This window comes from Saimiri boliviensis, chromosome 3 (assembly GCF_048565385.1).
Source record: "Saimiri boliviensis isolate mSaiBol1 chromosome 3, mSaiBol1.pri, whole genome shotgun sequence".
In the NCBI taxonomy this organism is placed as follows: domain Eukaryota; kingdom Metazoa; phylum Chordata; class Mammalia; order Primates; family Cebidae; genus Saimiri; species Saimiri boliviensis.
In genome coordinates, this window is record NC_133451.1 from 104,770,122 (window position 1) to 104,786,480 (window position 16,359).

The 16,359-nt window shown below is 39.0% G+C and overlaps 1 protein-coding gene across 5 annotated transcripts in view; it reads right to left on the reverse strand.

The window, feature by feature from the left end:
* The window catches only part of ZGRF1 (zinc finger GRF-type containing 1), a 97,610-nt gene that overhangs the window by 50,931 nt on the left and 30,320 nt on the right, over positions 1–16,359 (reverse strand). For all 5 annotated transcript variants that reach the window (XM_074396578.1, XM_074396577.1, XM_074396576.1 and 2 more), the window contains 3 exons: positions 2,524–2,626; positions 2,346–2,443; positions 648–798 (listed from right to left, as the gene is read on the reverse strand). In XM_074396578.1, the coding sequence (XP_074252679.1) occupies positions 648–798; positions 2,346–2,443; positions 2,524–2,626 (352 nt within the window). The remainder of the gene's footprint in view (positions 1–647; positions 799–2,345; positions 2,444–2,523; positions 2,627–16,359) is intronic.

The window sequence follows — 16,359 nt, forward strand, 5'->3', positions numbered from 1 at the left end:
TTACAAATTTTTTTATATCATCCATCCAAAATCAAAAAAATTATGTACAACTCACCCCTCACCCAAATAAACTCAGAACCAGGGGAATATATATTGATAAGATTATAAGAAAAGAGAGAAGAAAAGAAATTTTAGTGGAAGGGATCCTAGAGAATAGTATTGTATTTATCAAGAAGCAGAAACTGACTCATAGTGAAAAGCCAAAATATATGAAAACCCAGAGTCCAAGGAATGTTGGGATACCAAAGCAAAAAGAGAAACTAAGAGGTTATGCTAAGGTCAACCAATGGTGTTGGTGAAACAATCAAAATGAGTCATTCCTCTGGAACAGGAAGGGGTTGTAAAGGTGTTAAGACACTGGAGTTACAGCTGTAAGACGTATTGACAATTGTAGAAGAACTTTCAGGGGTCTGTGTGACTAAGTTAGGAGGAGAAACAAGAAGAAACTAAATAGCTAGAAGGGAATATTGTTCTTGGAATAGCTACCTATGATAGAAAAAGTTCAAAGGAAAAATGGTTATAGAAAGGCTTCAAGGGGTATGACACTGAATCTGGTTCTAAGATATTTTTAGTGTAATAATCTCTCAAATAAAAAACCTTCATCTTAAATGGATAGCCAGATATTACAGCAATATGGTAATGACTACCCTCTAAGTGTAGAAAATGAAGATCATCAGGTAAAGTTCTTGCTTTCAGGGACTTTTCAGAGAATTCAACTATGAAGTCTTCATCTCTTGAGTTCAAAGAAAAGGTAGAAACAGGGCTCAATGTACAGATGTTTTGTTCTGGTGATGTCACCTATACAGAAAGAAGAATCAAAACTATGGATCAAAATTTTCTGATTTTTTCTTTAGTTTGAACGAATTCTAGTAATCTATATTATAAAAATAATGATGTAAAGCACATCATGCAGAGCTATGGCAGAGGCAAAGACTATAAAATTTCTTCCAAAAAGGACAGAACTTACTAAAATCAATAAGAATAACAGCAAAATACAGAGCATGAAATCTTTCGGATTTATTTGAAATGGGTCAGACTTTAATTTGAACTGGTCTGGGTTATTAGGATTTGGTCCTGAAGATCTACTAAAAATATAAAAATTAGCCGGGCATGGTAGTGCACACCTGTAGTCCCAGCTACTCAGAAGGCTGAGGCATGAGAATCACTTGTACCTGAAAGGTAGAGGCTGCAGTGAGCTGAGATGGCACCACTGAACTTGAGCCTGGGAAAAAAAATTTTTTTTTGGTATTTTTAGTAGAGAGAGGGTTTCACCCCGTTGGCCAGACTGGTCTCCAACTCCTGACCTCAAATGATCCACCCACCTCAGCCTCCCAAAGTGCTGGGATTACAGGCGTGAGCCACCACACCCAACCTAATTTTTCAAGTTTATCTTGTCTTCATTTCCTTTCTAAAAATCCCTCCTAGGGGGCCGGGCGTGGTGGCTCAAGCCTGTAATCCCAGCACTTTGGGAGGCTGAGGCGGGTGGATCACGAGGTCAAGAGATCGAGACCATCCTGGTCAATATGGTGAAACCCCGTCTCTACTAAAAATACAAAAAATTAGCTGGGCATGGTGGTGCGTGCCTGTAATCCCAGCTACTCAGGAGGCTGAGGCAGGAGAATTGCCTGAACCCAGGAGGCAGAGGTTACGGTGAGCCGAGATCGCGCCATTGCACTCCAGCCTGGGTAACAAGAGGGAAAAAAATCCCTCCTAAACTTCTAAGTTTTAATTGGTTATTTTAATTCTATTTCTTCCTTTCTAATTATGCATGTCTCATTTCCTGTCATATTGCAAAGATCAAAGCATCTTCAAATAACAAAGAAAGCAGTCATCTACATTTTGTTAGATTTTAACAAAAATTACTCTGCAGGCTGGGTGCCATGGCTCACACATGTAATCCCAGCACTTTGGGAGGCTGAGGTGGGCAGATCACCTGAGGTCAGGAGTTTGAGACCAGCCTGGCCAACATGGTGAAACCCCATCTCTACTAAAAATACAAAAATGAGCCAGGCGTGGTGATGGGCATCTGTAGTCCCAGATACTTGGGCAGCTGAGGCAGGAGAATCTCTTGAACCTGGGAGGCAAAGGTTGCAGTGAGTCAGGACTGTGCCACTGCACTCCAGCCTGGGCAACAGAGCGAGACTCTGTCTTAAAAAAAAAAAATTACTCTGCTGTTTTATCACCAAAAAATATTATTAGTTAGTTACTGATAAACATTCTTGATCATGTTTAATAAATCATCTAGTCTTAAGATTTTTATCTTTTTAGATTTTAATAGATTCATTTCTTGTGAGACTACCAAAAATTTTTTATTCTCAACTATTAAAGCTCTATTTATATCATACCTTATTTGCTTCCCATGAAGTCTTCTCTGCTGATTTAAAATTATAATCCAAACAATGATATAAATGTTCTGAATCCTTAGGAGAAAAACCTAAAATGGCTGTGGAAAAATAAAGCAAGGATCTTTACATAACAGTTTGTTCAATGTCACCTATTTTTTTAATGTTATATTTTACTTACAATCATTTTCAATTGAGTCCTTCTCAGACCCAGATAGCACTTTAACATTGTCTTCAATGTTAAAGCTAGTACCTCCTTTTGGAAAGTTTTCTTTATCTGTGAACTAGAAAACAGAGATCTAATTATCAGTTTATTTAGTAAAAAGAAAAAGTATGTGTGCACACATATTTATATGTGTATCTATGTATGTACATGTGCATATACAGTTTATGATTATAATTTGAGACACAGAAAAATGGAAACATTATGAAGCCAATTCTATTCAGGGAAAGCATAGTACATTATGATTCATCAATTCTTTTTAAATATTTTTTGATACAGAGTCTCAGTTTGTAGCACAGACAGGAGTGCAGTGGCGTGATCTTGGCTTACTGCAAACTCCACCTCCTGGGTTCAAGCAATTCTACTGCCTCAACCTCTCATGTAGCTAGGACTACAGGCACATGCCACCACGACCAGCTAATTTTTGTATTTTTAGTAGAGATGGAGTTTTACCACGTTTGCCAGTTTGATCTCGAACTTCTGACCTCAGGTGATCTGCCTGCCTCAGCCTCTCAAAGTGCTAGGATTACAGGCGTGGGCCTCTGTGCCCACCCTTCATCAATTCTTGACTCACTTTTCTTACATTTTAATATCTGAAATAGGGAAACACTTTAAAAGTGATGACACTTTTACATCTCTATAGCACAGGCAACAGTTGTGACATAGTTGTCATTGCCTGTGCATGTGCAAATATATGCAAATTAGTCATATCGTTCATCTGATAATCACTTAAATATGAATTAGTTTGTGCATTGCTAATATCAGACATGTTCTAAGTAATTCTGTTGTTTAAATGTCTTCAAAAGATTACACTATGATTTAGCCCTAAACAAAAAATTATTATGTTCATAGAAAGGCAAGAAAACAAAGCAGTGTAATATAAAATTAAAAACTGTGCCTAGCAGAACGTAGTGGCTCACATCTATAAACCCTGCACTTTGGAAGGCCAAGGCAGAAGGATCGCTTGAGGATAGAAGTTCAAAACCAGCCTGGGCAGCATAGTAAACCCAGACTCTACAAAAATTATATACATATGTTTGTGTATGTGTGTGTGTATGAATATGTATCTATCTATCTATCTATCTATCTATATATATATATATATATATGCCCAAATAAGCCTAAAAGCATTCTTTCAATAAATATAACATTAGAAGTCTAAGTGAAGATTAAAAAGTTCTAGAGATCTATTTCAAAACAATGTAAATATACTTAACACTACTGAACTGGTTGAAATGGTAAATTTTATGATATATGGTTTTCACCACAGTAAACATTTTATAATGTTTCTAAAGTCTAGGATATAAAACACTGTGTAATGTTTAAGTGACTGCTCTTCATTCTTAGTGCTATATAACAAACTGGTGCTTTTTATAGTGATAGGATCTCAGAATTTGATGGAATACAGAATTTTTTTTAAGTCCAGAGATTGCTATGTGCAAGCAATGTCACGCTTATTCAAAAAAATCACTTATCTGTTTGTAGATCTAATCATTTTGTTTTAGAACGTTTTTGGTAAACTCGATATAAAGCATATAATCATAACTGATACAGATAACAACCACTAGAAATAAAAACAATAGATTTAAGTTTCTGTTTCAATATGGAATACCTCTAAATTTTATTCTCCTCTCAAATAATACAGAGGATGAGAAACAGAAACAAACTCCATCTTTGATGAAACTAAGAAACAATGGTAATCCTGAATTATAATATAATATTAAGAAGATGGAAAATAGTATAGACTTGGCAATATCAAGAAAATCCAACCAAAGCACCTAGTAAAGGAAAGCCCAATAAGAAGTAAACTGATTTGCCCCAATAACCCTACAAGTGTTCCAAAACTGAAGGCCACACCTGAAAGTAGGATACAATGCCCTGAAATATTTGATAGAAGATTCTAGAAAGAAAATCCAAAAACCACTGGAGGAAAAAAATCAACAAATAATTTTTTTTTTAAGTTTCATAAGATGATTAGATATGTATCTGCAGAATGAAAAGACCCACTGAGGAGAGAGATCCAAGATGGCCAATTAGGATTTTCACATAGTCCCATATTTCTTGGAGACTTTGTTCATTCCTTTTTACCCTTTTTTCTCTAATCTTGCCTTCTCATTTTATTTCATTGAAGGATGAAGCTCCCAGTGAAAGCGCAGAGAGTGAGTGGACTCTGCATTTCCAGACAGATTTTTATTGCCCACAGACCAGGAGATTCCCAGGCGGAGGAGCCCCACAGGTTGCCAGCACGGTCTCTGCAAGGAGCTCCCTGACCCACATATACCCAAAGAGTCACCTCATAAAGGTGAGCTCAGACTGACATTTGGCAAGTATCCTTCTGGGACAAAGATAGCAGCAGAAGAAACTGGTAGTAACCCTTACTGTTCTTCAGCCACTGCAGCGGATCCACAGGCCAGCAGGGCCTGGAGCGGACCTCAGCAGTCCTACAGCAGAGGAGCCAGAGTGTTAGAAGGAAAACTAAGAAACTGAAATAACTTCATTATCAACAAACTGGACGTCCACTCAGAGACCCAATCTGAAAGTCAGCAACTACAAAGACAACAGGTGGATAAATCCACAAAGATGGGGAAAAAAACAGCACAAAAAGCCCAAAAACACCCAAAACAAGAATACCTCTCCTCCTACAAGGGATCACAGCTCCTCATCAGCAAGGGAACAAGGCCTGATGGAGAATGAGTGTGATGAATTGACAGAATCAGGCTTCAGAAGGTGGGTAATAAGAAACTTCTGGGAGCTAAAAGAACTCGTTCTAACCCATTCATCCCCAAACTACGAACCACGGGCCGCATGCGGCCCCCTGAGGCCATTTATCTGGCCCCTCGCTGCACTTCAGGAAGGGGAAGCTCTTTCATTGGTGGTCAGTGAGAGGGGCACAGTATGTGGTGGCCCTCCAACAGTCTGAGGGACAGTGAACTGGCCCTCTGTGTAAAAAGTTTGGGGACGCCTGTTCTAACCCAATGTAAAGAAACTAAGAACCTTGAAAAAAGATTTGACGAAATGCTAACAAGAATAGACAACTTAGAGAGGAATATAAATGAACTGATCGAGTTGAAAAACACGAGAACTTTGTGAAGCATGCACAAGTTTTAACGTCAATTGACCAAGCAGAAGAAAGGATATCAGGTGGTTGAAGATTAATTCAATGAAATAAAATGAGAAGGCAAGATTAGAGAAAAAAGGGTAAAAAGGAATGAACAGTCTCCAAGAAATATGGGACTATGTGAAAAGACTTAATCTACATTTGATAGGTGTACCTGAATGTGACGAAGAAAATGAATCCAAGCTGGGAAATATACTTCAGGATATTATCCAGGAAAACTTCCCCAACCTAGCAACACAGGCCAATATTCAAGTCCAGGAAATATAGAGAACACCACAAAGACATTCCTCAAGAAGAGCAACCCCAAGGCACATAATTGTCAGATTCACCAGGGTTGAAATGAAGGAGAAAATGCTAAGCGCAGCCAGAGAGAAAGGTTAGGTTACCAGAGAGAAAGCCCATCAGACTCATAGCAGATCTCTCAGCAGAAACCCTACAAGCCAGAAGAGAGTGGGGGCCAATATTCAACATCCTTAAAGAAAAGAACTTTCAACCCAGAATTTCATATCCAGCCAAACTAAGCTTCATAAGTGAAGGAAAAATAAAATCCTTTGTGAGCAAGCAAGTACTCAGAGATTTCATCACCACCACAGGCCTGCTTTACAAGAGCTCCTGAAAGCAGCACTACACATAGAAAGGAACAACCAGTACCAGCCACTCTAAAAACATATTGAAAGGCAAAGAACATCAACATAATGAAGAATCTACATCAATTAATGGGCAAAACAGCCAGCTAGCTTTAAATGGCAGTATCAGATTCACACATATCAATATTAACCCTAAATGTAAATGGACTAAATGCCCCAATCAAAAGACACAGACTGGCAAATTGGATAAAAAGTGGCCCCATTTTTAAAAGGCTTCCAGCTTAGTTGGGGAGATAGCAAATATGGTCAGGTAATTTTTAAATCAAAACTAGAGAAATTTGTAACTGTAACATGGAATGAGAAAATTGGACTTTGAATGCTTTAGGACTAAATGTTATAGTCTTATAAAATTCCTCTATTTCTACTGAAGATTAGCCATGAATTCTGATGTGAAAGAACTCATGACTTTAGCTAAGGCATCCTATTGTCTAGCAGAAGTTTCTGCAATATAGGAAATGTTTGATAATCTGTGCCATCCAATAAGATAGACACTAACTACATGTGGCCTTTGAGCCTCTGAAACGTGATTGGTGTAACTGAGAGATTAAATGTTTAATTTAATTTATATTAAATTAATCACACAAAAAAAGAAAAGATACTCAGCATCACAGCTCATTAGGGAAGTGCAAAATAAATTAAGACAATACTATACACCTTTTAGAATTGCTAAAATAAAACAACTGATAATACAGCATGCTGGTGAATATACGGGACAACTGGAGCAAAACTCATGTTTCTGGTGGAAATACAAAACAAGACAGTCACTTTAGAAAACAGTTTTCAAAAAAAAAAAAAAGAAAGAAAATGAAATATTTATTTTAGATTAGCCTGGCACAGAGGTGCATGCCTGTAGTCTCAGATACTTGGTAGGGTAGCCTGAGGTGGAAGGATGGCTTGAGGTGAGGAGTTTGAGGCTGCACTGAGCTATGATTACATCACTGCATTCCAGCCTGGGCAACAGAGCAAGACTCCCATTCTCTCTCCCTCTTTCTCTCTCTTTCTTTCTCTCTTTCATTTTCTTTTCTTTTTCTTTCCTTCCTTCCTTCCTTTCTATCTCTTTCTTAAAAAAAAAAAAAAAAAAGAAAGAAAGAAAGAAAGAAAGAAAGAAAAGACCCACTGAGTACAATGTATTAATGAAACCCGAAGGAAAGACCATCACAGTGAAATTTCAGAAAAATCAGGATTTTTTTTTTTTTTTTTTTTGGAAAGTGGGTCTCATTCTGTCACCCAGGCTGGAGTGCATTGGCACAATTTCAGCTCACTGCAACCTCTGCCTGCCAGGCTCAAGTGATTTTCCTGCCTTACTCTCCCAAGTAGCTGGAATTATAGGAACATGCCACCACGCCTGGCTAATTTTTAACTTTGTGTAGAGATGGGGTTTCGCCCCATTGTCCCGACTGGTCTCAAACTCCTGAGCTCAGGTGATTTGCCCACCTCAGCCTCCCAAAGTGCTGAGACTACCTAGCACTTTGGGAGGTCACACATGGCTAGAATTTTAAAGTCATTAAAAATTGCTAGGCTGGGCACAGAAGCTCATGCCTGTAAATGCCAGCACTTTGGGAGGCTGAGGTAGGTGGTCACTTGAGGTCAGAAGTTTGAGACCAGCCTGGTCAAGATGGTGAAACTAAGTCTCCATTAAAAATACAAAAATTAGCCAGGTGTGGTGGTGTATGCCTGTAGTCCCAGCTACTCCAGAGGCTGAGGCAGGGAATCAATTGAATTTGGGAGGCAGAGGTTGCAGTGAGCCAAGATCACACCACTGCACCCCAGCCTGGGTGACAGAGCCAAACTCCATCTCAAAAAGGAAAAACAAATTTCTAGAGGGACACCAGGCACTAAGGTTCACACCTGTAATCCCAGCACTTTGGGAGGCTGAGGTGGCAGGATCACTTGAGGGCAGATGTTTGAGACCTGCCCAGCCAACACAGGAAGACTGAATCTCTAGAAAAAGTTTTTAAAAATTAGCCAGGTGTGCATCTGTAGTCTCAGCTACTCAGGAGGCTGAGGCAGGAGGATGGCTTGGGCCCAGGACTTTGAGGCTACAGTGAGTTATAACCGTGCCACTGTACTCCAGCCTGGGCAACAGAGACCTTGTATCAAATAATAATAATAATTCTAGAGAGAGAAGGCACTGTTAAATTTAAATTTAAAAAGAAGCCAGGCACAATGGTTCACTCCGGTAATCCCAACACTTTTGGAGGCTGAAGTGGGTGGATCACTTGCGGTCAGGTGTTCAAGACCAGCCTGGCCAACATGGCAAACCCCATCTCTACTAAAAATGCCAAGAAAAAATTAGCTGGATGTGGTAGTACATGCTTGTGGTCTCAGCTACTCAGGAGGCTGAGGCAGGAGAATCACTTAAGCCTTGGAGGTGGAGGTTGCAGTGAGCTGAGTTCGTGCTACTTCACTCAGACCTGGGCAACAGAGCCAGATTCTATCTCAAAACTTAGACATACACACCCTAAAAAAATAAAATAGCAGATCATATCCAAATTCTATACTAAGTCAAACTATCAATCAAGTATGAAAGCAAAAAAGAACATTTTCAACATGCAAAGTCTCCCGGATTTTATGTCCCTTGCTCTCTTTCTTGGGAGGTACTCAAAGATGTACGTACTGCAGCATAACAAGAAAGGAGGCGTAGTGTTCGAGATATAAGCAACCCATGCTAGGAAAGCAGCAAAGGGCATTCTCAAGATGTCAATTATACAGTGCATACTGAAGCAGGCAGATGAAAAACCTAAAAAAGATGCCATAGGAAAATAATGGAACGGACACAGAGTATCTGAAAAGTTTGTATGAATTCCTGTATTAAAAAGTATTTTATAAAGCTTTTGGAGGGTATGGCAAAACTTTGCCCCAATATTCAAAGAACACTAAGCAAATTTTAAAAAGAGACAATTACAAACCGAGAAAAAGCCAAAAGTTATAAAGGGAAGAAAAGGCAATCACAGTACACCAGTTGTCTCGGCAGTAAAAATATTAAAACATTTATAACAAGGAAACATTGAACATATATTTAACTTAAAATTGTAATATAAGGCCGGGTGCAGTGGCTCAAGCCTGTAATTCCAGCACTTTGGGAGGCCGAGGCGGTGGATCACGAGGTCAAGAGATCGAGACCAACCTGGTCGACATGGTGAAACCCCATCTTTACTAAATATACAAAAAATTAGCTGGGCATGGTGGCGCGTGCCTATAATCCCAGCTACTCAGGAGGCTGAGGCAGGAGAATTGCCTGAACCCAGGAGGCGGAGGTTGCGGTGAGCCGAGATTGCGCCATTGCACTCCAGCCTGGGTAATAAGAGCGAAACTCCGTCTCAAAAAAAAAATTGTAATATAGCTGTTAATATAACCTCGAAGAATATAAAGGAGGGATTCAGAAACAACTAATTTTACTGTAGCCACTCTAGCCCCTGTAATCATCAGCTCTTTTTAAAGACAGTGCAAAATAATAACAGTTAATAAAAGCATCAGGGTGCTTTTAATATTAATTAATAATAATGCTTTTATTAATAAAAAACATTAAGTGAATACTTAAAGAGTTCTGGGCTCCAGAAATCACAAAAAAAAAAAAAACAAAAAACACTGACAGATTTGATTATATAAACTAAAACATTCAATTTTAGAAAAATCATAATCAGGCCAGGCACAGTGTCAAAGGCCTAGAATCCCAACATTTTGGGAGGCCGAGACAGGTGTATTGCTTGAGCCCAGGAATTCTAAACCAGTCCAGGCAAAATGGTGAAACCCTATCTCTATAAAAACTTTAAAAATTAGCCAGTCTTAGTGGTGTGTAACTGTAGTCCCAGCTACTCAGGAGGCTAAGGTGAGAGAATCACTTAAGCCTGGGAGGCAGAGGTTGCAGTGAGCTGAGACCTTGCCATTGCACTCCAGCCTGGGCAACAGAGTGGCACTCCTTCTCAAAAAAAAAAAAATCAGAGTCAAAGCACTAATACATTGGAGAAAAATGACAAAGGGTTAATTTTCTTAGTATATAAATAGCAAAGAACCCCTACAAATCAAATATGCAAATAACATACAGAGAACCTCTATACCAAAATTATAAAAATTACTAGGAGATACTGCAGCAGATTGAAATAAATAGAGGAAAATATTTTTATAATATTAAAAATTTATCAGTAACATATTGTAAAAATGTTAATTCTCAAAATTGATATGCACAATGAAATTTCATCCAAATTCCCAGCTTGTTTGTGTGTATGTGTGAAAATTGTTAAGCTAGTTCTAAATGTATACACAAATGTAAAAAAAATGAGAAGAATAAGGTGGGAAGATTTAAAGACATGTAGAAAGCGATCGGGCGTGGTGGCTCATGCCAGTAATCCCAGCACTTTGGGAGGCCAAGGCAGGCAGATCACCTGAGGTCAGGAGTTCGAGACCAGCCTGATCAACATGGTAAAATCTCATCTTATTAGCAATAAGCCTGTATAATGCCACTGCACTCCAGCCTGGGCAACAAAGTGAGATTCTGTCTAAAAAAAAAAAAAATTTTTTTAAAGGAAGACAGACAGAAAACACATACTTTGTGACTTCTGAAATTGCAGACCAATAAATCAGAGGAGAAACTAACAAGAGACCCATAATGTAGGGATATGTGATTCATGGCAAAAGAATGAAGAAAAATAGATTTTTCAATAAATGGTGCTGAGTCAACTGAATATTCATATGGAAAAAATATGTAACTTTAAACTGTACTCAATACATAAAAATCAATTACAGGTAATCTGTAGATCAAAATGTAAAATGTAAATTAATAAGGCTTCACAAGAAGCTTTATTATGAGCAAATAAGCAAATACCTTCATGATCTTGAGGTAGAGAAAGATTTTTTTTCTTTGAGACAGGGTCTCACTCTGTCACCCAGTACAGTGGCATGATCATGGATGGCTCAAGGCAGCCTCAACCTCCCAGGCTCAAGCAATCCTCCTACTTCAGCCTGCATAGTAGCTGGGACTACAGATGCACATCATGACATCTAGCTAATTTTAAAAAAAATTTTTTTGTAGGGACAGAGTCTCACTGTGTTGCCCAGGCTGGTCTTGAAGTCCTCACCTTAAGTGATCCTCCTGCTTCAGCCCCTCCAAGTCTGGGATTACAGGTGTGAGCCACTGCGCCGGCCAGAGAAAGATTTCTTAAACAAGATACAAAAGCACTAAATGTAAAGGAAATAACAAATAAATTATATTACATTAAAAATGATAAACTAGGGCCAGGCACAGTGGCTCATGCCTATAATCCCAACACTTTGGGAGGCCAAGGCAGGCAGATCATGAGGTCAGATGTTCAAGACCAACCTGGTCAACATGGTGAAACACTGTCTCTACTAAAAATACAAAAATTAGCTGGGCATGGTGGCAGGCACCTGTAATCCCAGCTACGTGGGAGGCTGAGGCAGGAAAATCACTTGAACCCTGGAGGTGGAAGTTGCAGTGAGCCAAATCACACCACTGCATGCCAGCCTGGGCAACAAAACAAGACTCCATCTCCAAAAATAAAAATAAAAAATTATAAACTAGGCCAGATGTGATGGTTCACACCTATAATCCCAACATTTTGGGAGGCTGAGGCAGGAGGATTGTTTGAGCCCAGGAGTTTGAGACCAGCCTGTGCAACTTGGTGAAATCCCATCTCTTAAAAAAAAAATTTAATTAGCTGGGCAGCCAAGCGCGGTGGCTCCTGCCTGTAATCCCAGCACTTTGGGAGGCCGAGGCAGACAGATCACTTGAGGCCAGGAGTTTGAGAACAGCCTGGCCAACATAGCAAATTGTTAAGCTAGTTCAAATTTCTATACAACATACTAAAAATACAAAAAATTAGCCAGGCATGATGGCATATGCCTGAATCCCAGCTACTTGGGAGGCTGAGGCAGGAGAATTGCTTGAACCCAGGAGACACAGGTTGCAGTGAGCTGAGATCACGCCACTGCACTCTAGCCTGGGTGACAGAGCAAGACCTTATCTATAAATAAATATATATATATATAAATAAGCTGGTGTAGTATTGGGCACACGTAGTCCAAGCTACTTGGGAGTCTGAGGCAGGAAGGTTGCTTGCGCCCAAGAAGTCGAGGCTGCACTGAGCCATGTTCATGCACTACACTCCAGCCTGGGTGACAGGGTTAAGACTCTGTCTCAAAAATACAAACAAACAAAAAAGACAAACTTTGATCCATCAAAGAAACCATTAAAAGTGAAAAGGTAAGTAAGGGTCAGGAAAGATATTTGCAGAGCATACAATTGACAATGAGAAGGTATCCAAATTACATAAAGAATTACAACAAATTTTTAAAAACATAACCACATCAATTAAAAAATGAGGAAGAAAGCGGAACAGACACTACATCAAAGAGGATAAAGAGATGGCCAATAGGCATACAAAAAAGATGTACAGCAGGCAGGAAAATGCAAATTAAAGCTATAACTAGGCCAGGCGCAGTGGCTCAAGCCTGTAATCCCAGCACTTTGGGAGGCCGAGGCGGGTGGATCACGAGGTCGAGAGATCGAGACCATCCTGGTCAACATGGTGAAACCCCGTCTCTACTAAAAATACAAAAAATTAGCTGAGCATGGTGGTGCGTGCCTGTAGTCCCAGCTACTCAGGAGGCTGAGGCAGGAGAATTGCCTGAGCCCAGGAGGTGGAGGTTGCGGTGAGCCGAGATCGCGCCATTGCACTCCAGCCTGGACAACAAGAGCGAAACTCCGTCTCAAAAAAAAAAAAAAAAAAAAAAACTATAACTGAAGTACCAGTATATACCCACCAGAATGGCTAAAATTGAAAACAAAAAGCAGTCAGCACCAAGTGCTGGTAAAGACGTAGAGTGACGGGGACTCATACACTCCTGATGGAGATGTAAATTATAAAAACCACTTTGGAAACCAGTTTGGCATTATGTACTAAAAGTAAATATATCCTATCCAGTGACTTAATGATGATACTCCTAGGTAGTATAACCAACAGAAGTATGTTACACATGTGTGTACATGTACATGTTCATAATGGTACTTGAATGTTCGTAGCAGTAATTATCTGTAATAGTCCCTAAACACAAATAACATAAACATCTGAAGAATGGATAAATTGTGATATATTTATGCGAGAATACTGCACCAGCAATGAAAATGAATAAATCATAGCCACAGGCAACAACATAAATGAATTTCAAAACTGCAGTATTAAACAAAAGAAGGTATACACAAAGAATACACTGTGTATGTTTCTGTTTTTTTTTTTTTTTTTTTTTTTTTTTTTTTTGAGACGGAGTTTTGCTCTTGTTACCCAGGCTGGAGTGCAATGGTGCGATCTCGGCTCACCGCAACCTCCGCCTCCTGGGTTCAGGCAATTCTCCTGCCTCAGCCTCCTGAGTAGCTGGGATTACAGGCATGTGCCACCATGCCCAGCTAATTTTTTTGTATTTTTAGTAGAGACGGGGTTTCACCATGTTGACCAGGATGGTCTCGATCTCTTGACCTCGTGATCCACCCGCCTCCGCCTCCCAAAGTGCTGGGATTACAGGCTTGAGCCACCGCGCCCGGCTACACTGTGTATGTTTCTATATAAAGTTTTAAAAGTATACCTAATATATGGTGCTATACATCAAAACAGTGGATATCTCAGGGAAAAGCAAAAAGGGTAGTGATTGAAAAGGGGCAGAAGAAGAGCTTCTGGGATGCTGGTAATGCTCTATTTGTTAAAAGTAGAGGTTATATGAGTGTTTACTTTGTGGTGGTTTACTTATTTTGTATATATATTATGCTTTTTTAAAATTTATTTCTTCTAATATGTATTATGCTTTAACAAAAAGGGAAATTTTAAAGAAAATCTCAGTGATGGAGACTGTTTCAAATACATGCTTATCATTCTCATCTCATGACCTCTATTTTCATCCCCAGAAACCTGCCTTTGGTAGCAATAGTATCATATTTAAACAGAGAGGGAAATAACAAAAGAAATAAAATCTAGGCAGGAGCGGTGGCTCATACCTGTAATCCCAGCACTTAGGAAGACTGAGGCGGGTAGATCACCTGAGGTCAGGAGTTCAAGGCCAACCTGACCAACATGGTGAAACCCCATCTCTACTAAAAATAAAAAAATTAGTCAGGCATGGTGGTGGGCGCCTATAATCCCAGCTACTCAGGAGGCTGAGACATGAGAATAGCTTGAACCTGGGAGGCAGGGGTTGCAGTGAGCCAAGATCGCACCATTGCACTCTAGCCTGGGTGACAGAGCGAGACTCAGTCTCAAAAAAACAAAAAAACAAAAGAAGAAAAAAGTTTATTAGATGTAAACAGGTGAGTATATTCCCTGTGTAATCTACTTATTTGCTTTTGTCATTAATTTCTTGTCTTCTCTGAAGTGAAAAGTAATCTGTTAAACTCCCAATCCTAAAAAGGTAATACATCTTTCAAATAAAATACTTTTGTTATTTAGTTTAAGATATTATGCTTCTTATCAATTTACTGTACTCCATTTTAACTTATAACTGTATAAACAACTATGCTATTTTTTAAAATTATATTATAAACATAAAATGACTTGGCAAAATGCAACTATAAACATATTTTTACCTGCAATAAGTCAATCTGCATACACATGCTAGGTAACTTTGGTGACAAAAAACAAGTGTCCGTCATGAAGTTTTCATACTCAGTGCTATCTGGAAACTGACTGCATCCTAGCTGTGAGCTGTGTCCTCTGACCATTAAACCACTAGCAGCTGATCCTTTTACTTGATGTCCTTGAAACTCAACAGGCTACAGGTAAATTATTAAAAATAAGAACTGCATAACTATATATTGACATATATATTCACAAAGTCAACACATAGAATATAATACATAATTCAGCTTTTTATTTCCAGGAAGTAATGTAAATAATTACCAGGAGTTGAAAACCAGAAAATTCTCCTGTTATCCTAAAACATATGTTATGGGTAACTAATTCAAAGTGCATCAATTCAATTTAACTGCATTTAAGTTCAACATTAGAAAGTATGATTTAGGCTGGGCGTGGTGGCTCACATCTATAATCCTTGTGCTTTCGGAGACTAAGGCAGGCAGATCACTTGAGGTCAGGAGTTCGAGCCTGGCCAACACGGTAAAATCCCATCTCTACTAACAATACAAAAAATTAGCCGGGTGCGGTGGTAGGCACCTGTAATCTCAGCTACTTGGAAGCCTCAGGCAGGCGAATCGCTTGAACCCAGGAGGTGGAGCTTGCAATAAGCCGAGATCATGCCACTGCCCTCCACCCTGGGAGACTTAGCAAGACTCCATCTCAAAAAAAAAAAGGATAATTTATAGCCAATGAGGGGAGAAAAAAATGAATAAGTATAATTTTATTATGAGCATAAAGATGAGTATAATAATAATGGCTAATTAACCAGAAATATTTAGTTGCTTCTTTCTTTATGTTTCCACTATATATTACACAACTGTGTATTACATACAATATTATATATTACAGACTTACAACTTCATACTACAATATTTTTCCTTATTTCTATACTAATTGCACTGTAAGCCCCTTGATGGCAGAGATCTCATGCTTCATCTAGGTATCATCTGTATTTAACACAGTACTTGGTGTACAGGAAGCAATCAGAGAAGGAAATAACAGAGAAGGAAAAATGAGAAAGAATGCAAACAGCATTTCTCTTTACTTAGGGGTTTTTGTAAAATATCAGGCTTAACTGCAGGATGGGTAGTGGACTCTCTGCCTCTCAGTAGAAAGATGTGATATCCCACTGCTTTGAGAGCAAAGGCCTAAGAGTGTGATTCCAATACAGATATGTTCCTTAGAGAGGTTCTTTCATTCAGTCGGCTTTCAGGCTTCAAATGGCTTTCTCTGCTGCCCCCTGGAGGGTTCTAGGATTTTTACTCCATACAAAGTAAAGCCCACCCAAAATGTAAAAAAGACTAATAATAGAGTCAAAAGAATGTAGACAATGGATTAATTCATTTTTAACTAACAAAATGACAATAATATATAATTTGAATATACTCTTATT